Raw genomic sequence first — 24,051 nt, forward strand, 5'->3', positions numbered from 1 at the left:
GAGATGAGGTTTTGTGTGTAGTTATAGTAGCGTGGTAAGTGTATTGTTAGTGTTCAAGTAGGCCCCAGTATATTGCTAGTCTGAAACAGAAAGGTGTGTGTGTGTGTGTGGTTATTAGAGTGTGTGTTAGTGGTGTGGTAAACAAGGCCCCAGTGTATTGAGGTATGAGCCCCCGGCTGTAAACTGTAATCGGATTATACCACTCTGCTTTGACTGGGTCTGCAATCTAACACACACAATAACACAAGACCTATGGGCTGTATGATTAAACCCTGCTGCTCTCACTGAGACCGAGACAGCAGTGGTCGTTAACATTACTCCCTCAGTCGGCTGTACTACCACACACTCACGAGAGCTCTCTGCTGTTCCACTAGCAGTAGTAGCAGTACCAGGATTGACTTGGGATCAACTCATACAGGACACACTCCTAAGGGACTCATACAGGAACTCTTGACAACAGTAGGCCACGCATTAACACTGACAGTCTCATACAGCGACGGACTCAAATGTATGTTAGTCAACCAGTGGTGTCTAGTGAGGCTACGGCTGAGGGACCGGGGAAGAGTTTTTCAATGGAGCTGGCGGCTGGTACTACTAATGCTGCTGCAGCTGCTGCCTACACGCAGAAGATTATGGACTATATGGAAGTCTTTCTGGTCTCCAAGGTAACACACATAGATACACCCACATAGAATTCAAGTCCCATTCTTGGGCACTGTTTGATGGTTGTGTGTTTTACCCTGTCCCCTCTCTCCCCCAGACCCTGTTTACAGTGTGTGAGATGGGTTTATTTGACCTGCTGGCCTCGTCATGGTGCCCCCTGTCTCTAGAGGAGGTAGTGCAGGTAATCAGGGCCAGCCTGAGCGGTACTGAGAAGATGTATCTGACCCGGTCCATCCACTACAGCTCCAAGACCATCTACCTCTGCTGGCACTACCTGATTGATGCTGTGAGGTGAGTCCTCTCACCCGAGTTGTGTTCACCAAGGAGAACATGTTTGGACATGTATTGAAAGAGGTACCTGAACTTGTCCTGTATGATTAAAAAAAGAGATGTGATTGTTTATTCAGATTCTAACTCAGTATGTGTGATTGTTTCTCCCCAGGGAAGGCAGTAACCAGTATGAGAAGGCATTTGGTGTCAAGTCTGATGATTTGTTTGAAGCCATGTACAGGTGAGACACACACACACACACAGCTCTTCATCTCTACCCCTTCCCTCTCTCTTCATCTTCTCCTTCTCCTCCACTCTCTCTCTCTCTCTCTCTCCCTCTCCGCTTTCCTGCCTGGTGAAAAAGCGTCAGTGAAGTGAGAAAAGATTAGGAAAGTGAGAAGTTGTAGAATGGCCTTGAGCTTCACAGTCAATCTAATGATAATAATTCACTTGTTATGGTTCAGTGGTATTTCTAGTCTAGGATTACAAGTTAAAGGATTTATTTCAGAACCAAGCACTATGTCTTCCTTACTCGCTCTCTCTCTCTCTGCCTGGTGTCTGTCAGTCGTTGTTGGCTGTGTGATAGGCGGGGAAGGAGGACATAGAGGAGGAAGGAGGAGGAATCAGAGTTGTGAAATCATTCACAGCTGTCTGGTACTGTATGTGTCGAGAGGTTTGTGTGTGTGTGTAAGCATGCCTGTGTGTGTGTGTGTGTGTGTGTGTGTGTGTGTGTGTGTGTGTGTGTGTGTGTGTGTGTGTGTGTGTGTGTGTGTGTGTGTGTGTGTGTGTGTGTGTGTGTGTGTGTTTGTTTTGGGGGTAGGATTGACTCTGGAAATAGGGGGAGACAGCTGATTGAAACTCTGCCTTCAGCATGTGTTTTAAAAATGTGTCTGCATGCACATACACGTGTGTTTGTGTGCGTGCGCGTGTGTGTGTCTCTGTCCGTGTGTGTGTGTGTGTGTGTGTGTGTGTGTGTGTGTGTGTGTGTGTGTGTGTGTGTGTGTGTGGGTCTGAGGAGGTGAGGGTGCAGTTTATGCAGCTGATGAACTCCATCTGGAACATCTGTGGTCGAGACGTAGTGACTGTCTTCGACCTCTCACCTTTTAGAACCATCTACTGTACAACCTCAGGGGTGAGGACCTGTGTGTGTGCGTATGCAGAGACGTCATGCCCCCTCAGATTTTTCAAGTAAAAAAAAAGTTTACATTTGTTGTTGAAGTTTCTCTGTAATACTATTAGCCACATAGCAATTTTATGAAGTTTTAGCTGGCATGCCTGCTGGCAAGGTTGGTAGACTTTAGACAAGCAAGCAATAACTAAATGTACTGAGTAAGACTGAAATTCCTTTAAATATTTTACCCAGATTTGAGCAGAGATGCAGAGAAGCATATTTAGTTTCATTAAAATAAGAACCACCAGTCAGGAGGATACAGACAGCTCTAGAGGTATACTTAGATATCCAGAAAAATAAACACATTAAGGATAATGATTATGGCTTTAGATTCCAGGAAAAAGCTGATTAAGGTGTTTGAGAAATGCAGAATTATCCAACTTCCCAGCAAGGGACCTAGCCCGTCTCCGGACCAATCCCCAGCCATCCTCACTTACATTGTACCCCCTCTGATTTTTGGAGTGCATGACGCCCCTGTGTGTGTTTGTTTGTGTGTATGTAAAGGGGACAACCTTAACATGATATTGTAGGAAAATAACTCCAAAGACCACAGGGGGTAGCTGTACTAGCTGAGGCTGAGAGGAGTTGGGCTCTGACACACACACACACACACACACACATTGTGGAAAGAGAGGAAGAGGCTAGGGAGATAAAAAGTTCTGTGTGTTGTTTTCCCCTTTCATTCTGTTTTGTTATTTTCGCTTCTTTGATTCCTTTTCTCCCCTGTCCTGCTGTATTGAACTATTTGTGTGTGTGTGTGTGTGTGTGTGTGTGTGTGTGTGTGTGTGTGTGTGTGTGTGTGTGTGTGTGTGTGTGTGTGTGTGTGTGTGTGTGTGTGTGTGTGTGTGTGTGTGTGTGTGTGTGTGTGTGTGTGTGTGTGTGTGTGTGTGGTAGAGGTTGACCGATTATGAATTTTCAACGCCGACGCCGATTATTCTCGGACCAAAAACGCCGATACCGATTAATCGGCCAATTTTTTTGTTTATTTGTAATAATGACAATTACAACAATACTGAATGAACACTTATTTTAACTTAATATAATACATCAATGAAATCAATTTAGCCTCAAATAAATAATGAAACATGTTCAATTTGGTTTAAATAATGCAAAAACAAAGTGTTGGAGAAGAAAGTAAAAGTGCAATATGTGCCATGTAAGTAAGCTAACGTTTAAGTTCCTTGCTCAGAACATGAGAACATATGAAAGCTGGTGGTTCCTTTTAACATGAGTCTTCAATATTCCCAGGTAAGAAGTTTTAAGTTGTAGTTATTATAGGAATTATAGGACTATTTCTCTCTATACGATTTGTATTTCATATACCTTTGACTATTGGATGTTCTTATAGGCACTTTAGTATTGCCAGTGTAACAGTATAGCTTCCATCCCTCTCCTTGCTCCTACCTGGGCTCGAACCAGCAACACATCGACAACAGCCACCCTTGAAGCAGCGTTACCCATGCAGAGCAAGGGGAACAACTACTCCAAGTGTCAGAGCGAGTGACGTTTGAAACGCTATTAGTGCGCACCCCGCTAACTAGCTAGCCATTTCACATTGGTTACACCAGCCTAATCTTGGGAGTTGATAGGCTTGAAGTCATAAACAGCGCAATGCTTGAAGCACAGCGAAGAGCTTCTGGCAAAACGCACAAAAGTGCTGTTTGAATTAATGCTTACGAGCCTGCTGCTGCCTACCACCACTCAGTCAGACTGCTCTATCAAATCATAGACTTAATTATAATATAATAAACACACAGAAATACGAGCCTTAGGTCATTAATATGGTTGAATCCGGAAACTATCATCTCAAAAACAAAAAGTTTTTCCTTTCAGTGAAATACGGAACCGTTCCGTATTTTATCTAACGGGTGGCATCCCTAAGTCAAAATATTCCTGTTACATTGCACAACCTTCAATGTTATATCATAATTACGTAAAATTCTGGCAAATTAGTTCGCAACGAGCCAGGCGGCCCAAACTGTTGCATATACCCTGACTCTGCGTGCAATGAACGGAAGAGAAGTGACACAATTTCACCTGGTTAATATTGCCTGCTAACCTGGGTTTCTTTTAGCTGCAGGTTTAAAAATATATACTTCTGTGTATTGATTTTAAGAAAGGCATTGATGTTTATGGTTAGGTACAGTCGTGCAATGATTGTGCTTTTTTCGCAAATGCGCTTTTGTTAAATCATCCCCCGTTTGGCCAAGTCGGCTGTCTTTGTTAGGACGAAATAGTATTCACACAGTTCGCAACGAGCCAGGCGGCCCAAACTGCTGCATATACCCTGACTCTGTTGCAGGAGAAGTGACACATTTTCCCTAGTTAAAAGAAATTCATGTTAGCAGGCAATATTAACTAAATATGCAGGTTTAAAAATATATACTTGTGTATTGATTTTAAGAAAGGCATTGATGTTTATGGTTAGGTACACGTTGGAGCAACGTGTACCTAAGCGATTATATGCAACGCAGGACAGGCTACAAAAACTATTAATATCATCAACCATTGTAACGGCTGTCTGAAGAGAGAGTAGACCAAGGTGCAGCGGAGTTAGTGTTCATCATGATTTTAATTGAACAATGTGAACACTATACAAAAAACAAGAAAACTGACAGCCAAAACAGTCCTGTCAGGTGCAAAACACTAACAGAAACAATTACCCACAAAACCCAAAGGAAAAACATGCTTCTTATGTGTGACTCCCAATCAGCAACAACGAGCTTCAGCTGTGCCTGATTGGGAGCCACACACGGCCCAAAACAAAGAAATACAAAAACATAGAAAAAGGAACATAGAACGCCCACCCAATGTAACACCCTGGCCTAACCAAAATAAAGAACAAAACCCCCTCTCTATGGCCAGGGCGTTACAACCATGTGTAGTTAACTAGTGATTATGATTGATTGATTGTTTTTTATAAGATAAGTTTAATGCTAGCTAGCAACTTACCCTGGCTTCTTACTGCATTCGCGTAACAGGCAGGGTCCTCGTGGAGTGCAATGTAAAGCAGGTGGTTAGAGCGTTGGACTAGTTAACCGTAAGGTTGCAAGATTGAATCCTTGAGCTGACAAGGTAAAAATCTGTCATTCTGCCCCTGAACAAGGCTGTTAACCCACCATTCCTAGGCCATCATTGAAAATAAGAATGTGTTCTTAACTGACTTGCCGAGTTAAATAAAGGTGTAAAAAAAATAAAAAATAAATCGCCGTCCAAAAATACAGATTTCCGATTGTAATGAAAACTTGAAATCGGCCCTAATTAATCGGCCATTTCGATTAATCGGTCGACCTCTAGTGTGTGGGTGTGTGTGTGTGGGTGTGCGGGTGTGTGTGTCTGTGATGTGAGAGTGGGTGTGTTCAGAATACAGATTCCACTAAACAATGTTCTTCTAAACCTCATCCAACCTCAGGGCTAGACAGTCTCCTAGACAGGCCAGGTTTCTGCTGCTTACTGATCTCTATGTGTCTCTGTAGACACTGTTTGGGTGTAAACCCCACATAGAGATCACACATCACAAACACAGACCAGGGCTGGGCGGGCTCTCCTGGGACTCAGCACCTCATTGGTCATTTGTGGATTATTGATCCACCAATTAGTCCTGCCCCCAGGTCTAACTTAATGTCCATTAGTCAGTAACAGTGTATAGGTTACCATGACAACACGATCACCTGGTTTACCCTCTCCGGTACCCAGGCCGTTTATTCATGTGATTATAATACTCTGATCCTATATTACACATCACTGCATCTATCTCTCTCTTTAGGTTGTTGTGGAGCTCTAGCCAAGAAATATGTGTTGACATACCCAGAATGCACAGTGACGATCTTTGACATCCAGAGAACACTTTGTTACCGTCGACAACCAGACGATCAGCTTCCATTAAGTTCCACAAAGAGAGACAGCCAATCAATGACCTCAGACAAAGCGATGGGAGGAGCCCGTAACAAGTTCTATCCTAAGTTATCTTTGTCATTGACTGACAGCATTGTATGTGTAGTGGACTTTTTCAAAGACGAGTTGCTAGATGCTGACCTCTACATTCTGGCGAGAATCCTTCATGGCTGGACGGACACGCGCAGCATAGAACTACTGAGAAGTCTACAGGGCCTGCAAACCAAGTATACACACCCTCCTCCATCCCCTCTCTCTCCTTCAGTCATTCTCTCTGGTGAGAAAGATCAGATGCGACTTGACTCTCCTTATTCTTCAGCACCCCCCTTCTTCGCCTTGGGTGACTGTGTCAACAAAAACATCCTGTCAGACAAGCCCACAAGCACAAATACACACACACACACACACACACACACACACACACACACACACACACACACACACACACACACACACACACACACACACACACACACACACACACACACACACACACACACACACAAACACAAAATCTCTGGCCTTTGAAAGCTCTGCTGTAGCCAGAAGCTTGCTACATAACACACTCACACACTTGCAAGTACATAACACACACACACATATTCTGCATAACAATGAGGATATTGTTTAACCTTCAGCTCAACCTTCTGCTAGAAACAAACAGCAAGCAGCAGTCTGGGTATGACAACTATCATGACTGACCACGAGAATCCAAAAAGATCAGATCAGGTTTGCAATTAATAATTTCAATCAGGCCCCCTCTTAACCGTTGAGGGGGTAGGAAATAACTAGTGGGGATTAACAACTCACGTCCTGTTGTAAATCAAGGGAGAAGATCCAGTCTCTCCCTCTCCAAATCCACCAAAGGAATGTGCTTTGTCTCAACAGACCTTTTTCCTGTTGAAACTAACACATTCAAAAGCAAATACTGGAACAATATTTCTAACGTAGAACGTGGGGAATGGTCAGAGGCGATCTATAGAACACTAATGTCATTTTGTTTGGTATTTTGTGATGTCATTAAAAATGTTATAAAGGAAATACTGTAACTTGGAAAGTGTACCCACTACATATATGAAGTTTCCATACTATGTGCTGTGAATGTGATATGAAAAATTATGAAAGGGTTTTTGTTAAGAGAGGGATGTGATTTGAGAAGTTATATTAGATAATTGTTTTCCATAACTTTGCACAGTGAGTAATCACCGCCCCGGAGTGAGGTCAAGGAGAGTCCCAGCCTGCCGAAACCGCCCCTTTTGAGCAAATGGTATAAAGGATGGGTTAAGAAGTGAACACATTAGACCAGAAAAGTGCGATGCTGCAGCTGCGCATTTAAAAGGGTTTGAACTTTGAATCTCAACACGAGGTGGAGACGATAAACTCACATCCCAGACAATCACTGGTACGGCTGATCAGCTGTCCTAAGTAAAGTATCTTCGAAAGCTAATTTAAGTAGGACCATCCTGTCACTCTGCTCAAACCATCGTATTACGCTACTCTCATCACCCCACTGGGGAACCATCGATACGGCTGGCTATCCTATCTTCAAAGAAGTATTTTCAAGAGCGAATGGAAGGAAAATCCACTCTGTAGTTCTGTTCAGGACTACACAACAAGTCACCGGATACTGGACAACTAAGAAGGAGGACAACAGTAGAAGACTTGTTGGAACCATTTCAGACAATCAGAGCCTTACAAGTGTGCTGTGAAAAGGCCCAACACCCTTAACAAGGCTGCCCCGTTCACCGAGAGATCACCAGCGAACCCAGGCATTTCACGTAAACACATTCATGATTTCTTGCTCAAAGCGGGCGGCGGTTCGTGTGCAAAGTATATGGTTATTGTAGGTGCGAGTAGTTTCTGAATGTGGCAATGTTATGTCTCTGTCCCTCTCTCACTCTGTCCATCTCTAACAAGTATCCATGTTGTTGTCATTCCACTAATCAAATCAATTCAAATTTTATTAGTCACATGGTTCGAATACAACAGGTGTATTCAAATCAATCCCAGAACAACAGCAAAGGACCTTGTGAAGATGCTGGAGGAAATAGGTACAAAAGTATCTATATCCAGAGTAAAACGAGTCCTATATCGACATAACTTGAAAGGCCGCTCAGCAAGAAGCCACTGCTCCAAAACCACCATAAAAAAGCCAGACTACGGTTTGCTACTGCACATGGGGACAAAGATCGTACTTTTTGGAGTAATGTCCTCTGGTCTGATTAAACAAATATAGAACTATTTAGCTATAATGACCATTGTTATGTTTGGAGGAAAAAGGGGGAGGCTTGCAAGCCTGTCCGTTCGGCTGGATAACCTGCTGGCTTCCCGCGGACGTCCGGATCGGAACCTGTCAGTTCCATCCCCCAGCACCACCGTTCCGACGCCCATGGAGCTGGGAGGTGCTGCACTTAGGGTGACCGGAGGAGGGGCCGTTCCCTGTACCATCTGTGGCCGCAGAGGGCTGGTCAGTGCTGGGGAGGTTCTTCTGGGAGTCGAGACGGCAGGCAGGGCACTCTCGTGTCACCCCAGGTGAGTCGGCACCAGGCTCACTCAGAGCCCCCTGTTGCTCACATGTTTTTGTTTATAAATTTTCCTGAGTTTTCCCCGCATTCCCAGCATAAGGCGCTCGTAGATTCAGGTGCAGCTGGGAATTTTATTGACAGAGCATTTGCCCATAGTTTAGGGATCCCCATTGTTCCTGTGGATACGCCCTTCCCTGTGCACACCCTAGGTAGTTGACCATTAGGGTCAGGGCTAATTGGGGAGGCCACCGCTCCACTGGGCATGGTTACGCAGGACGGTCACAAGGTGATTCTCCTGCGTTTCCCGTGGTGCTGGGCCTACCCTGGTTGGCCTGTCATGACCCCACTATTTCGTGGCAACAGAGGGCTCTCAAGGGGTGGTCACGAAAGTGCTCGGGGAGGTGTTTAGGGGTTTCCATCGGTGCTACTTCGGTGGAAAGTCCACACCAGATCTCCGCCGTGTGCATCCCCTCTGAATATGCCGATTTGGCTCTCGCCTGCTGTAAAAAGAAGGCGACTCAATTACCACCTCATCAATGGGGGGATTGTGCGATAAATCTCCTGGTAGACGCAGCATTTCCCAGGAGTCACGTGTATCCCCTGTCACAGGAGGAGACGGCGGCTATGGAAACATATGTCTCTGAATCCCTGGGGCAGGGGTACATTCGGCCCTCCACTTTACCTGCCTCCTCGAGTTTCTTTTTTGTGAAGAAGAAGGATGGAGGTCTGCGCCCGTGTATTGACTATCGAGGTATCAACCAAATCACTGTGAGGTACAGCTACCCGCTGCCTCTCATAGCCAGTGCGATAGAGTCAATGCACGGGGCGAGCTTCTTCACAAAATTGGATCTCAGGAGCGCTTACAACCTGGTGCATATCCGGGAGGGGGACGAGTGGAAGAGGGTATTTAGTACCACCTCAGGGCACTATGAGTACATCGTCATGCCGTACGGGTTGATGAATGCTCCATCAGTCTTCCAGGCATTTGTAGACAAGATTTTCCAGGACCTGCACGGGCAGGGTGTAGTGGTGTATATCGACGACATTCTGATATACTCCGCTACACGCGCCGAGCATGTGTCCCTGGTGCACAGGGTGCTTGGTCGACTGTTGGAGCATGACCTGCATGTCAAGGCTGAGAAATGTCTGTTCTTCCAACAGTCCGATGTGGGGGACCGGGAGCTGTTAGCTGTTGTCAAGGCTCTGAAGGCGTGGGGACATTGGCTTGAGGGGGCTAAACACCGTTTTCTCATCTGGACAGACCACCGCAATCTGGAGTACATCCGGGCGGCGAGGAGACTGAACCCTCGCCAGGCAAGGTGGGCCATGTTCTTTACCCGTTTTGTTTTCACCCTGTCCTACAGACCAGATTCCAAGAACGCTAAGGCAGATGCACTGTCCAGGATGTATGACACAGAGGTGTGGTCCATAGATCACACTCCCATACTTCCGGCCTGTTGCCTGGTGGCACCGGTGGTGTGGGAGCTGGACGCGGACATCGAGCGGGCTTTACGCACAGAGTCCACTCCCCCCCAGTGTCCAGCTGGGCGTCTGTACGTTCCGTCTGCTGTCCGCGACCGTTTGATCTATTGGGCCCACACGTCACCCTCCTCTGGTCATCCGGGCATCGGTCGGACGGTGCGCTGTCTTAGTGGGAAGTACTGGTGGTCCACCTTGGCCAAGGACGTGGGAGTTTATGTTTCCTCCTGCTCGGTGTGCGCCCAGTGCAAGGCCCCTAGGCACCTGCCCAGAGGGAAGTTACAGCCCTTACCCATTCCACAACGGCCGTGGTCGCACCTATCGGTGGATTTCTTCACGGATCTTCCTCCCTCACAGGTTAACACCACGATCCTGGTCGTTGTGGATCGGTTCTCTAAGTCCTGCCGTCTCCTTCCTTTGCCCGGTCTCCCTACGGCCCTACAGACTGTGGAGGCCCTGTTTACACACGTCTTCCGCCACTACGGGGTGCCTGAGGATATAGTGTCTGATCAAGGTCCCCAGTTCACGTCAAGGGTCTGGAGGAGGGTCAGCCTTACCTTGGGCTTTCACCCCGAGAGTAACGGGCAGGTGGAGAGAGTAAACCAGGATGTGGGTAGGTTTCTGCGGTCTTATTGTCAGGACCGGCCGGGGGAGTGGGCGGCGTTCATCCCCTGGGCAGAGATGGCCCAAAACTTGCTCCGCCACTCCTCCACTAACCTCTTCCCTTTCCAGTGCGTACTGGGGTATCAGCCGGTCCTGGCACCTTGGCATCAGAGCCAGATCAAGGCTCCTGCGGTGGCCGAATAGTTTAAGCGCTCGGAGGAGACCTGGGACGCCGCTCATGTGCACCTACAATGGGCCTTGAGGCGTCAGAAGGCGAGTGCCGATTGCCATCGCAGTGAGGCCCCGGTGTTCGCACCGGGGGACCGGGTCTGGCTCTCAACCCGAAACCTGCCCCTCCGCCTGCCGTGCCGGAAACTGGGCCCGCGTTTTGTGGGGCCATTCAACGTCTTGAGGAGACTGAACGAGGTTTGCTACAGGTTACAGCTTCCCCCAGATTACCGTATTAACCCCTCGTTCCATGTGTCTCTCCTCAGGCCGGTGGTGGCTGGTCCACTCCAGGAGTCTGAGGTGCGGGAGGTTCCTTCGCCCCCCTCTGGACATCGAGGGGGCCCCAGCGTATGCTGTTCGAGCCATATTGGACTCGAGGCGTCGGGCGAGGGGCCTTCAGTACCTCGTGGAGTGGGAGGGGTATGGTCCGGAGGAGAGATGCTGGGTGCCGGTGGAGGACGTTTTGGACCCTTCGTTGCTGCGGTAGTTCCACCGTGTCCATCCGGATCGCCCTGCGCCTCGTCCTCCGGGTCGTCCCCGAGGTCGGTGTCGACACGCTGCTGGAGCCGAGTGTCAAAGGGGGGTGCTGTCACGACTTCCGCCGAAGTCGGTCCCTCTTCTTGTTCGGGCGGCGTTCGGTGGTCGACGTCACCGGCCTTCTAGCCATCGCCGATCCACTTTTCATTTTCCTTTTGTTTTGTCTTTGTTTTACACACCTGGTTTCAATTCCCCAATTACATGTTCATTATTTAACCCTCTGTTTTCCCCATGGTTTTTGTGAGTGATTGTTTTATTGTAAGTTCGGTCCGATGTTTGTAGGCTTGGTATTACTTCATGTGTTTGGAAATTTTGAGTAAAGTTAATTGTGTTACTCATCTCTGCTGTCCTGCGCCTGACTCCTCTGCACCAGCTACACCCAGAACCTTACACTTCCATCTTCTCCCACTGCCGGCCACTGGGCTTCCTCTAACTACCATATTTGGTAGTGAGTGGAAACGCCAAGCGGATGCTTCACATTTATACATCCCGCGAAATATCTGTCTCATTGTGACACTGCCTTGCTGACAGCCGTAGGGTTTAACAACGTACATGTGTAGAGGACAGGCCAGATGTATTGATGCTGTCCTGGGTTGCAAATAGAGTAGTCTATCTACTGTTGATGTAGACTTGTCCCATCTCTGTAGAGATGTCCCGTCTCTGTAGACCTGTCCCATCTTGGTAGACCTGTCCCATCTCTGTAGCCTGTGTAGTAAACCTGTCGTCTTTGTAAACCTTTGTTCTTCAGATGTTTGTATTATAGAATATTTACCCATTAGAACTGTAATGGAATGTGCTACAGCTTCTCTGTTTCTGATTGGTTCTCTGGAGAGGTAAAGGGAGTGAGTAAATAAAGTAGAGGGAGGGTCAGACATTCAAGGACGTTCATCCTCTTGTCTTTCCCTCATCTTCACCATACTAATCTGGCCTCAGGCTGGGTCACACCACACTAACACGGAGTCACTGTTCTTTACAAGGGGCCTTTGCAGGACGCTGCTGTAAGACAACAGCCCCAAGGGATTTTGGGCATACACCCACTAAATCATATGTATGTGAGTCTTGGTTATTCTTGGCAAAAGTTTACTTTTTCTAGAGGTTATAGCAAGGTTTTACTCCTGTATATTTTAGCATGGAAACCACATTTTGCTGGAGGCGTATTCGTTAAAGATGAAACAAGTCTCTCATAGCTCTGCATGGTCGGCCTTGGTCAAACAAGGCCTTGTTAGATTAAAAGTATTTAGGTGATAGTATGACATACTCTTCCTTGCAGGTGAGAGCAAAGATAGTTGAGATTTGATTTCAGCAGAGGAAAGAGGAGATAAAGGAGGAGAGAGGAGGAAAGGGGAAGATAAGAGAGGAGATGAAAGGAGGAGAGAGGAGGAAAGGGGGAGATGAGAGAGGAGATAAAGGAGGAGAGAGGAGGAAAGGGGGAGATAAGAGAGGAGATGAAAGGAGGAGAGAGGAGGAAAGGGGGAGATAAGAGAGGAGATGAAAGGAGGAGAGAGGAGGAAAGGGGGAGATATGAGAGGAGGAAAGGAGGAGATAAGAGAGCAGATGAGACTCACAGCTCAGAGTTCTTTTCATTGTAACTGTCTTGCACAGACACACACTTCTCACAATTCAAGAAAGCCCATTCTCAGCTGTAAGCCTGCTTTTGTTCCCTATAAACATTCCATAATTAATGCTGAAGTCTCATTGACAGCAGTATTGAGCTGAGGACAAAGTCTGTCTGGCCAGTAGGCGCCACACACACGCATACACGCACGCACACACTTCTTTGAGTAGCTGGTTAGGTAGTGAGGTGGAGCTGGGGTGCCTGCAGTAGACTGGTGTGGGTAGGGTTAGTGCTGTGTGGTTGGAAGGGTCAAGCTGTGTAATAATGCTACAGTGAATCTCTGAGGTTTTACGGTATGTGTTTCTAAGGGCTTTTCTGGGTCTAAGCATGTTGTGTGTCTGTCCATTTGTATGTAGCTGTTTGTCTCTGAGGACCATCTCAACCCTGATAATCACTTATCCCTCACTTTCTCTCTCCACCTCCCTCTCTCACCGAGCCGTAACCTTCATGAGCAGTGAAGTTCATAAAATTATTGTAAACCTAGACAGAGAGACAGGTACTGAGCGTTGAGGCAGTGAAACAGTGATGTTTATAATGTAACGAGTCAGTGAGACGGGTACTGAGCGGTAAGACAGTGAGCAGTGAGACAGTGATGTTTCTAATGTTTAAGGTTAAACGGATGCGGTTGCCATGGGTGATTGCTGCCAGGGGAAGCTGGCCTTTAACAGCCAACCACAGTTCAACTCATTAGCATATTTCCCATGATTGTTTTTGATACAGTGGAAATGCCACGGTCCTAGGTTTATCTCTCACAGCATCAGACCAGATACATGCACGCATGCACACACATACACAAAACATTGATCAGTTCTGCCACTGTTGATTAAGATCAAGTCTGGCTAAAGTCAGCTATTTGCGGTCATGTCTGTCAGGGGAGAATGCTTGGTACTCATTATATTTGGATAATTAGCCAGCTCCTCTCTTATTAACTGTACACGGCAACATAATGAGCTGTAGTGAGGTTGACAAACATTACTACTGTCTGTTTGTCTGAGTGGATATCTCTATGTGACATTTCTACTGTCTGTCTGAGTGGTTATGTCTGTGTGACATTTCTACTGTCTGTCTGACTGGCTATCTCTGTGTGACATTTCTACTGTCTGTCTGACTGGCTATCTCTGTGTGACATTTATATTTTCTGTCTGACTGGCTATCTCTGTGTGACATTTTTATTGTCTGTCTGACTGGCTATCTCTGTGTGACATTTCTTCTGTCTGACTGGCTGTCTTTGTGTGACATTTCTACTGTCTGTCTGACTGGCTATCTCTGTGTAACATTTATATTGTCTGTCTGACTGGCTATCTCTGTGTGTGATATTGCTATTGTCTGTCTGACTGGCTATCTCTGTGTGACATTTCTTCTGTCTGACTGGCTATCTCTGTGTGACATTTCTTCTGTCCGACTGGATATCTTTGTGTGACATTTCTATTGTCTGTCTGACTGGCTATCTTTGTGTGACATTTCTACTGTCTGTCTGACTGGCTATCTCTGTGTGACATTTCTATTGTCTGTCTGACTGGCTATCTTTGTGTGACATTTCTACTGTCTGTCTGACTGGCTATCTCTGTGTGACATTTATATTGTCTGTCTGACTGGCTATCTCTGTGTGACATTTATATTGTCTGTCTGACTGGCTATCTCTGTGTGTGATATTGCTATTGTCTGTCTGACTGGCTATCTCTGTGATTGGCATTACTGCAAACCTCAGAATATCTCCGAATTTCTGTACTCCACATATGATAACTGTCATTATAAATGCATAGATACATTTTATAAATAGATCTTCCTCACATTTTAGGAACCGACTGTTAAATGTAGTATATTAAATGTAGTATAAATACTCAGAAATAAGTCCCCAGAGCTGCAGGAGCGACTGCAAATGAGAGGAGCAGCGAGAGAGACAGACAGAGTTCAAATGCCTGCTAGATTCTCTTCCTCCAAGCTGTCACTGACTCATCCTAACAAGTTTCAAAGTTCAGGTTATTTAAATATATAAAGTTTGTGTTTCGATAATATAAATGTCTAATAGATTCAGTATTCGTCTCTCCTGTCACCATCAGCTCTGAGCTATACAGCCTCTGAAGACTGCAGCTATCTTCACACACTGACTCTATAATCTGCTACAAATTAGCATAAAAAAATACTATCCTTATGCCGTATGACTCATACAACTATGATGTGTTTTAAGCGACAGGCACATGCACATATGCGCTCATGCCTCTTTCATATGCTAGTCAGAACTAGGAAACTAAAACATTTCTGACTTGCTGATTTGTGAAATGCGGCACGTGTATAACTACAACCAGTTAGCTAGTCGGAAATGTCAGAGTTTCCTAGTTCCAACTAGCACGTGAACGCGGCATTAGACATGCATGTACACACACACACGCACACATTACATCAGTCACATAATCACATTACACAGTAAATCACTGGAGCTGAGCCAGCTGCCATCCAGGACCTCTATACCAGGCGGTGTCAGAGGAAGGCCCTAAACATTGCCAAAGACTCCAGTCACTGAAGTGATAGACTGTTCTCTCTGCTGCTGCACGGCAAGCGGTACCGATGCACCAAGTCTGGAACCAACAGGACCCTGAACAGCTTCTACTTTCCTTCGATCTTGACTAGTCTCCCAGTCCCTGCTGCTGAAAAACATCCCCACAGCATGATGCTGACGCCACCATGCTTCACCTTAGGAATGGTGCCAGGTGTCCTCCAGGTGTGACGCTTGGAATTCAGGCCAAAGAAATCAATCTTGGTTTCATCAGACCAGAATCTTGTTTCTCATGGTCTGAGAATCTTTAGGTGCCTTTTGGTACCCTTCCCCAGATCTGTGCCTCGACACAATCCTGTTGTGGATCTCTTGGTTTTTGCTCTGACATGCACTGTCAACTGTGGGACCGTATATAGACAGGTGTGTGCCTTTCAAAATCATGTCCAAAATCATGGACTCCAATCAAGTTGTAGAAACATCTCAAGGATGATCAATGGAAACAGGATGCACATGGGCTAAATGTCGAGGCTCATAGCAAAGAGTCTGAATACTTACGTGTGCTTGAAAGGATGCACATAACTCTGCAATGTTGGATTGTATTGGAGAGAGTCTCAGTTGCTGGTTTGAATCCCAGAGCCGACAAGGTGAAAAATCTGTCTGTGCCCTTGAGCAAGGCACTTAACCCTAATTGCTCCTGTAAGTCACTCTGGATAAGAGCGTCTGCTAAATGACTAAAATGTATGTAAACTCAGAAAAAAAGAAACGTCCTCTCACTGTCAACTGCGTTTATTTTCAGCAAACTTAACATGTGTAAATATTTGTATGAACATAACAAGATTCAACAACTGAGACATAAACTGAACAAGTTCAACAGACATGTAACTAACAGAAATTTAATAATGTGTCCCTGAACAAAGAGGGGTCTAAATCAAAAGTAACAGTCAGTATCTGGTGTGGCCACCAGCTGCATTAAGTACTGCAGTGCATCTCCTCCTCATGGACTGCACCAGATTTGCCAGTGCTTGCTGTGAGATGTTACCCCACTTTCACCAAGGCATCTGCAAGTTCCCGGACAATGGCCCTGGCCTTCACCATCCGATCCAACAGGTCCCAGATGTGCTCAATGGGATTGCGATCCGGGAACTTTGCTGGCAATGGCAGAACACTGCCATTCCTGTCTTGTAGGAAATCACGCACAGAACGAGCAGTATGGCTGGTGGCATTGTCATGCTGGAGGGTCATGTCAGGATGAGCCTGCAGGAAGGGTACCACATGAGGGAGGAGGATGTCTTCCCTGTAATGCACAGCGTTGAGATTGCCTGCAATGACAACAAGCTCAGTCCGATGATGCTGTGACACTGCCCCAGACCGTGACGGACCCTCCACCTCCAAATCGATCCCGCTCCAGAGTACAGGCCTCGGTGTAACGCTCATTCCTTCGGCGATAAATGCGAATCCGACCCTGGTGAGACAAAGCCGCGACACGTCAGTGAAGAGCACTTTTTGCCAGTCCTGTCTGGTTCAGCGACAGTGGGTTTGTGCCTATAGGCGACATTGTTGCCAGTGATGTCTGGTGAGGACCTGCCTTACAACAGGCCTACAAGCCCTCAGTCCAGCTTCTCTCAGCCTATTGCGGACAGTCTGAGCACTGATGGAGGGATTGTGCGTTCCTGGTGTAACTCGGGCAGTTGTTGCCAACCTGTACCTGTCCTGCAGGTGTGATGTTCGGATGTACCGATCCTGTGCAGGTGTTGTTACACGTGGTTTGCCACTGCGAGGACGATCAGCTGTCTGTCCTGTCTCCCTGTAGCGCTGTCATAGGCGTCTCACAGTACGGATATTGCAATTTATTGCCTTGGCCGCATCTGCAGTCCTCATGCCTCCTTGCAGCATGCCTAAGGCATGTTCACGCAGATGAGCAGGGACCCTTGACATCTTTCTTTTGGTGTTTTTCAGAGTCAGTAGAAAGGCTTCTTTAGTGTTCTAAGTTTTCATAACTGTAACCTTAATTGCCGTTCCACAGGTGCATGTTCATTAATTGTTTATGGTCTATTGAACAAGCATGGGAAACAGTGTTTAAACCCTTTACAATGAAGATCTGTGAAGTTATTTGAATTTTTACAAATTATCTTTGAAAGACAGGGTCCTGAAAAAGGGACGTTTATTTTTTTGCTGAGTTTATATATGAAGTTAACAGAAATAATTGTGGGTGACTGTGTATGACTGTGTATTATGTACAGTACCAGTCAAGTTTGGACACACCTACTCATTCAAGGGTACTTATTTATGTTTTACTATTTTCTACATTGTAGAATATTAGTGAAGACATCACAACTATGAAATAACACATGAAATCATGCAGTAACCAAAAAAGTATTAAATAAATCTAAATATGCTTTATATTTGAGATTCTTCAAATAGCCACCCTTTGCCTTGATGACAGCTTTGCACACTCTTGGCATTCTCTCAACCAGCTTCACCTGGAATGCTTTTCCAACAGTCTTGAAGGAGTTCCCACATATGCTGAGCACTTGTTGGCTGCTTTCCCTTCACTCTGCGGTCCAACTCATCCCAAACCATCTCAGTTGGGTTGTGATCGGGTGATTGTGGGGGCCAGGTCATCTGATACAGCACTCCATCACTCTCCTTCTTGGTCAAATAGCCCATACACAGCCTGGGGTTGTGTTGGGTCATTGTCCTGTTGAAAAACAAATGATAGTCCCACTAAGCGCCAACCAGATGAGATGGTGTAACGCTGCAGAATGCTTTGGTAGCCATGCTGGTTAAGTGTGCCTTGAATTCTAAATAAATCACAGACAGTGTCACCAGCAAAGCACCCCCATACCATCACACCTCCACCTCTATGCTTCATGGTGGGAACCATACATGCGGAGATCATCCGTTAAGCTAAAAATCTCAAATTTGGACTCATCAGACAAAGGACAGATTTACACCGGTCTAATGTCCATTGCTCGTATTTCTTGGCCCAAGCAAGTCTCTTCTTCTTATTGGTGTCCTTTAGTAGTGGTTTCTTTGCAGCAATTCGACCATGAAGGCCTGATTCACGCAGTCTCCTCTGAACAGTTGATGTTGAGATGTGTCTGTCACTTGAACTCTGTGAAGCATTTATTTGGGCTGTAATTTCTGTGGCTGATAACTAATGAACTTATCCTGTGCACCATTCCTGTGGCTGTCCTCATGAGAGCCAGTTTCATCATAGCGCTTGATGGTTTTTATTACTGCACTTGAAGAAACTTTCAAAGTTCTTGATATTTTCCAGATTGACTGACCTTCATGTCCTAAAGTAATGATGGACTGTCATTTCTCTTTGCTTATTTGAGCTGTTCTTGCCATAATATGGACTTGGTCTTTTACCAAATAGGGCTATCTTCTGTATACTACCCCTACCTTGTCAAAACACAACTGATTGGCTCAAATCCATTAATTAAGAAGGTGTCATGCTTGCTCCTGCTCTTCCTCCCCCTGGTACTCGAGGGCGCCAGGATCCCCTGCATTGCGCACTCAAGCCACCATCAGTACTCACACCTGCCTTCCCCCCATCACGCGCATCAGCGATCATTGGACTCACGTGGACTCAATTACTTGTGCCATTACCTTCCCTATATCTGTCTGTTCCCAAGCTCTGTTCCAGGCTGCTGCCTTGTTTGTCATATGTCTGTGTTTACCCGTGTGCTGACGCTGTTCCTGTCTTGTTCTATGTCTGTTCCCAAATAAATGTCTGACTCCCCGTACCTACTTCGGGATTCTTTGGTTGGTGGTGACGTCGGTCCTGGGTTTGCCGCCGATGGAACTGGGGGTGCCTACCGAGCTCGTCGGGCTTCCACGCCCTAGCTGGCTCAAGAGGTTTCCTTGCCCCGGTTGGCTCGGAAGGTGCCCCTCCCACGGCGGGCCTCAGCTGAATCGTCAGGTCTTGTTCACCCAGCCGGCTCATCAGACTGTTACGTCTCCGCCGGATCATCGGGCTTCCACGCCGCAGCAGGATCGACAGGCATTCATCCCTCAGCCGGATCGTCAGGCTCCTATGCCTCAGCCGGCTCGCCAGGCTCCCATGCCCCTGCTGGTTCGTGAGGAGTTTACCCCCAGCCGGCTTGCCCAGCGCCCATGTCTCGGCCGGCTCGCCCAAGTGGGGTACTGTCACGCCTGCTCCCGCTCTTCCTCCCCCTGGCGCTCGAGGGTGCCAGCATTCCCAGCATTACGCACTCAAGCCACCATCAGTGTGCACACCTGCCTTCCCCGTCACGCGCATCAGCGATCATTGGACACGTGATGCTGCGCATTTGACGCATGCACGCACACACACACATTGAAGGTGTTAATAGACAAAAACACAGCAGTGTTGCAGTTCTTCTTCTTATTTTTTATATATATATTTTTCCCCCCAAATTCGATCTTGTCTTATCTCCCCAATGGGCTTGGGAGGCGAAGGTCGAGTCATGTGTCCTCCGAAACATGACCTGCCAAACCACGTTTCTTAACACCCGCCCGGTCAACCCGGAAGCCAGCCTCTCCAATGTGTTGGAGGAAACGCCTTTCAACTAAAAATCGAGGTCAGCCTGCAGGCGCCCCGGCCGCCGCAAGGAGTCGCTAGTGCGCGATGAGCAAAGTAAAGCCCCCCGGCCAAACCCTCCTCTAAACCGGATGACGCTGGGCCAATTGTGTGCCGCCCTATGGGACTCCCGATCACGTACGGTTGTGATACAGCCCTAGAGTTGCAGCTCTTGACACAAACCAGTGCGCCTGGCAACTTCTTCCATACCCCGTTCAAAGTCACTTAAATCTTTTGTCTTGCCCATTCACCCTCTGAATGGCACACATACAAGATCTGTCTCAATTGTCTCAAGGCTTCAAAATCCTTATTTAACTTGTCTCCTCCCCTTCATCTACACTGATTTGAAGTGAATTTAACAAGTGATATCCATACGGGATTATAGCTTTCACATAGATTCACCTGGTCAGTCTGTCATGGAAAGAGCAGGTGTTCTTAATGTTCTGTACTGTTCTGTACACTCAGTGTAAATGCATATAGACATTTCATGTATTGATCTTGCTCACATTTTAGGAACTGACTGTAGACTACATTAAATCTTGTATAAAAACTCAGAAATGAGTCCCCAGAGCTGCAGTATTGGCTGCAAAATGAGAGGAGCAGAGAGGGAGAAAGAGAGAGAGAGTTCAAATGGCTGCAAGCTGTCGCTGACTCATCCTAACAAGTTATAATGAAATGGTGAAAAAATCTCAAGTTTCAGAGTTTTGATTATTTAAATGTGTAAAGTTTGTGTTTTGATAATATAAATGTCTAATAGATTCAGTATTCGTCTCTCCTGTCACCATCAGCTCTGAGCTATACAGCCTCTGAAGACTGCAGCTATCTTCACACACTGCCTTTCTCTCTGTAATCACACACACACACACAATGCTGCTTTTCTCTGTAATCACACACACACACACACACACACTGCTGCTTTTCTCTCTGTAATCACACACACACAACGATTATTTTCTGTCTATATAATCTGCGGCAAATCAACATGTTCAAAAATGTTATCCTTATGCCTTATTATTTATACCACACACACACACACATACATACGCACACGCAAGCATGCACGGACGGACGCACGCACGCACACACAGACACACACTACACACACACAGGCGTTATACACACCTATTATTAGCTTATTCCCATGCAGCAGCAGGAAAGCCCATCTGATAGGTGTCTGAGGCATTACCAAAATGATTGGTTCTCTCTCTGCTACACACAGGAAACACCTGCTGGAACACACAGAATACTAACCAAGACTTCCTGGAGACTGTATTACTGAGTTAAAGCCTAGGCATTCTCTCAGGGAGAAAAGGCAAGTCTTCAGGTCTCAGGCAAGGTTCCTATGACGGAAATAATTGTGGGTGACTGAGTGACTGTGTATTATGTATGTATGAGGTAAATAACAATCTATGAGTACTCTGTCTTGTTGGCAATGAGGCAGGAAAAATGCTTCCCTACTGTGATGCTGTGCATATGACACACACACACACACACACACACACACACACACACACACACACACACACACACACACACACACACACACACACACACACACACACACACACACACACACACACACACACACACACACACACACACACACACACACACACACTCTCTCTCTGAAGGTGTGAATAGCCTGCTGTACTGTAAGATGTATTTCAGCTCTGTTGGCTGCAGGCCAACACTCTCCCTCCTATCAGACATACCTTTTATTCCAACAGTTTGTCTTTGGGAGCCCAAAGGCCATAGAGCACTGACACGCACACATGTACGCACACACACACTCTCCTCTCTTCTCTCTCCTCTTCCTCTCTTCTCCTCTCCCTTCTCCACTCTCATCGCTCCTCTTTTCTGTCCTCTCCTCTCATCCTGTCCTTGTTGAAACATACAGCTTGTTTAGTCACTCATGCTAACAGATTAGTCATTCCAGCCAGTCCAGCCAGAGTCATAGTAAACACACTTTTATTTCCAGCCTGATAGACACACACACACACACACACACACACACACAGTCCTACCCACCTTTCCTTCTCTCAAGCCTCTGTTCAACCATTCCTTCCCCAGGGTCGGTTCGTCTGTCTGTCTGCTGGATCTGACTCATTATGGCACTACAGGGGGCTGGACACACACTGCTCTCACATCCATCAAGGTGGCAGCCTGTTACCAGCAGGCTAGAAAGAGCTGAGGCCCGTGGCATAAACAGCCTGTTTTTAATCTGGACTCATGTGTGTGTGTTTTTGTGTGAGTGCGTGCGTGCGTGTGTGTATGAGTGTGTGTGTGTATCGGTGTCAGACAGCAGCAGAAACACTGATCCACAGTGACAGCAGAGGGACAGTAGAGCCAGATATAACTCAGGACTGTCATTATGACACAGATTCTGTCTGTTTAAACCATCTATAGCTTTATAGAATGACACTCATCTGTGTGCATGCCTGTGTTTGATACATGTATCTGTCTTTAGTGACAGGATGCAGTCTAGAGAGAAATAAGCTTGTTGGATGAGAAAGAGATGATTCACTCTGTGTTACAGCAGCATTAGCAGATGTGTATAGTGACTTGCCAGGAAGAGCACGGAGTAATGGAGGCTTCTGTTTCTTTTAACTGTAGACTTACAACACTTGAAAGTGAGAAATAACAGTAGCAATCTGTAACCCAATCTGTTCATTGGCAGCCATATTGGACTGGCAGCCATCTTGGAAAGGCGCTAAAGTAAAGAAACTAGCTAATATCAACGGCAATCAGAGATTCAGCACCACGGACAACGGCAATCAGAGATTCAGCACCACGGACAATGGCAATCAGAGATTCAGCTCCACGGACAACGGCAATCAGAGATTCAGCACCACGAACAACGGCTATCAGAGATTCAGCACCACGGACAGCGGCAATCAGAGATTTGGATCCACGGACAGCAGCAATTAGAGATTCAGCTCCATGCACAACAGTAATCAGAATCCTGTGATCTGACCTTTCAGAACACAGGACAGCGACCATCAGGTGCAGTCATCCCTGAATCCCTGATATAGTCTACAGGAAAATCTAGTAAGCAGCTAGAAACCAGAAGGGCAAGACTCCCCACAAACTCTGTTTGCATAGACTGTTCACAAACAAACAATTTCCGAGATAGAAACATTTGATGAATCTGGTGTGGGTGTGTATGTTGGCCTTTAGCAGTGGAACATACTGCATGAATGTGTGTGTGTCAGTGTGCGTGTCAGTGTGTGCACACGTGCATGCGTGTTAATGGAGGACTCTCATATATGACCCTCATCCCCCCACTCCTCTACAGACCCATTACATATCTCTGACTCCACACCTCCGTCCCTCTTCCCCCCTCTCTCAGGAGGAGTGCCTCTCCATTAGATCTGAAATGGAGAGTCTTGACACTGTTGTGGATGAAACAAAGGAGGCAGGGGAGGTGTGTGTGTGTGTGTTGGTATTGGTGTGTGTATTTGTGCCTGTGTAGGGAGGATGGTTTTGCTCACTGATGTGTTTTAGAGGCTGTGCAGGTATTTCCCTCTGCCAGCAGTCTGAATATAGATAGCTAGATGTATAAGTCTTAACTCTGTACAAGTGAAGAGGTGGGGAGGGATAAAGTCAGACTTTCTTCTGGTCTTAACTGTGATCTCACAGAGATGGAGATTCTCAGCCTTTAGAGATCTGTCACGTCAGCTCCTCCTCAGAGATTTCTCTAGTGCTTTTCTCATGGTAGCACTCTTATACAGGGGTGTGTGTGTGTGTGTGTGTGTGTGTGTGTGTGTGTGTGTGTGTGTGTGTGTGTGTGTGTGTGTGTGTGTGTGTGTGTGTGTGTGTGTGTGTGTGTGTGTGTGTGTGTGTGTGTGTGTGTGTGTGTGTCTGTGTTCAACATTGATAGAGCTTATTAAAAGCTCAGATCAGAAGGAGTCATTTCAGCAGATCTTAAAGACGTGCTAAAGCCCAGTTGACACCTGGCACACACGAGTACACACACAGGATAGAGAGAATGTCGGGATGAGTACT

The 24,051-nt window shown here is 46.5% G+C and overlaps 1 protein-coding gene across 1 annotated transcript; it reads left to right on the forward strand.

Annotated features, from left to right (window-relative positions):
- The first annotated feature begins 641 nt into the window (after positions 1–641).
- Positions 642–22,974, forward strand: LOC106582195 (acetylserotonin O-methyltransferase-like). The gene is made up of 5 exons (XM_014165035.2): positions 642–665; positions 761–954; positions 1,106–1,177; positions 1,945–2,051; positions 22,724–22,974. Exons 1-5 carry the CDS (start codon positions 642–644, stop codon positions 22,972–22,974), a joined length of 648 nt encoding a protein of 215 aa, XP_014020510.2.
- The last annotated feature ends 1,077 nt before the right edge of the window (positions 22,975–24,051 follow it).

The sequence above is a fragment of the Salmo salar genome, chromosome 21 (assembly GCF_965601325.2).
Source record: "Salmo salar chromosome 21, fSalSal1, whole genome shotgun sequence".
Classification (NCBI taxonomy): domain Eukaryota; kingdom Metazoa; phylum Chordata; class Actinopteri; order Salmoniformes; family Salmonidae; genus Salmo; species Salmo salar.

Excerpts from the sequence above, each read along its gene's own strand:
- LOC106582195 (XM_014165035.2), top strand. The coding sequence starts at position 642 with ATGGAAGTCTTTCTGGTCTCCAAG. Across the intron at positions 1,178-1,944 it reads TTTGAAGCCATGTACAGGTG|TGAGGAGGTGAGGGTGCAGT; the intron begins AGACACACACAC and ends TGTGTGTGGGTC. Across the intron at positions 2,052-22,723 it reads ACCTTTTAGAACCATCTACT|CCATATTGGACTGGCAGCCA; the intron begins GTACAACCTCAG and ends GTTCATTGGCAG.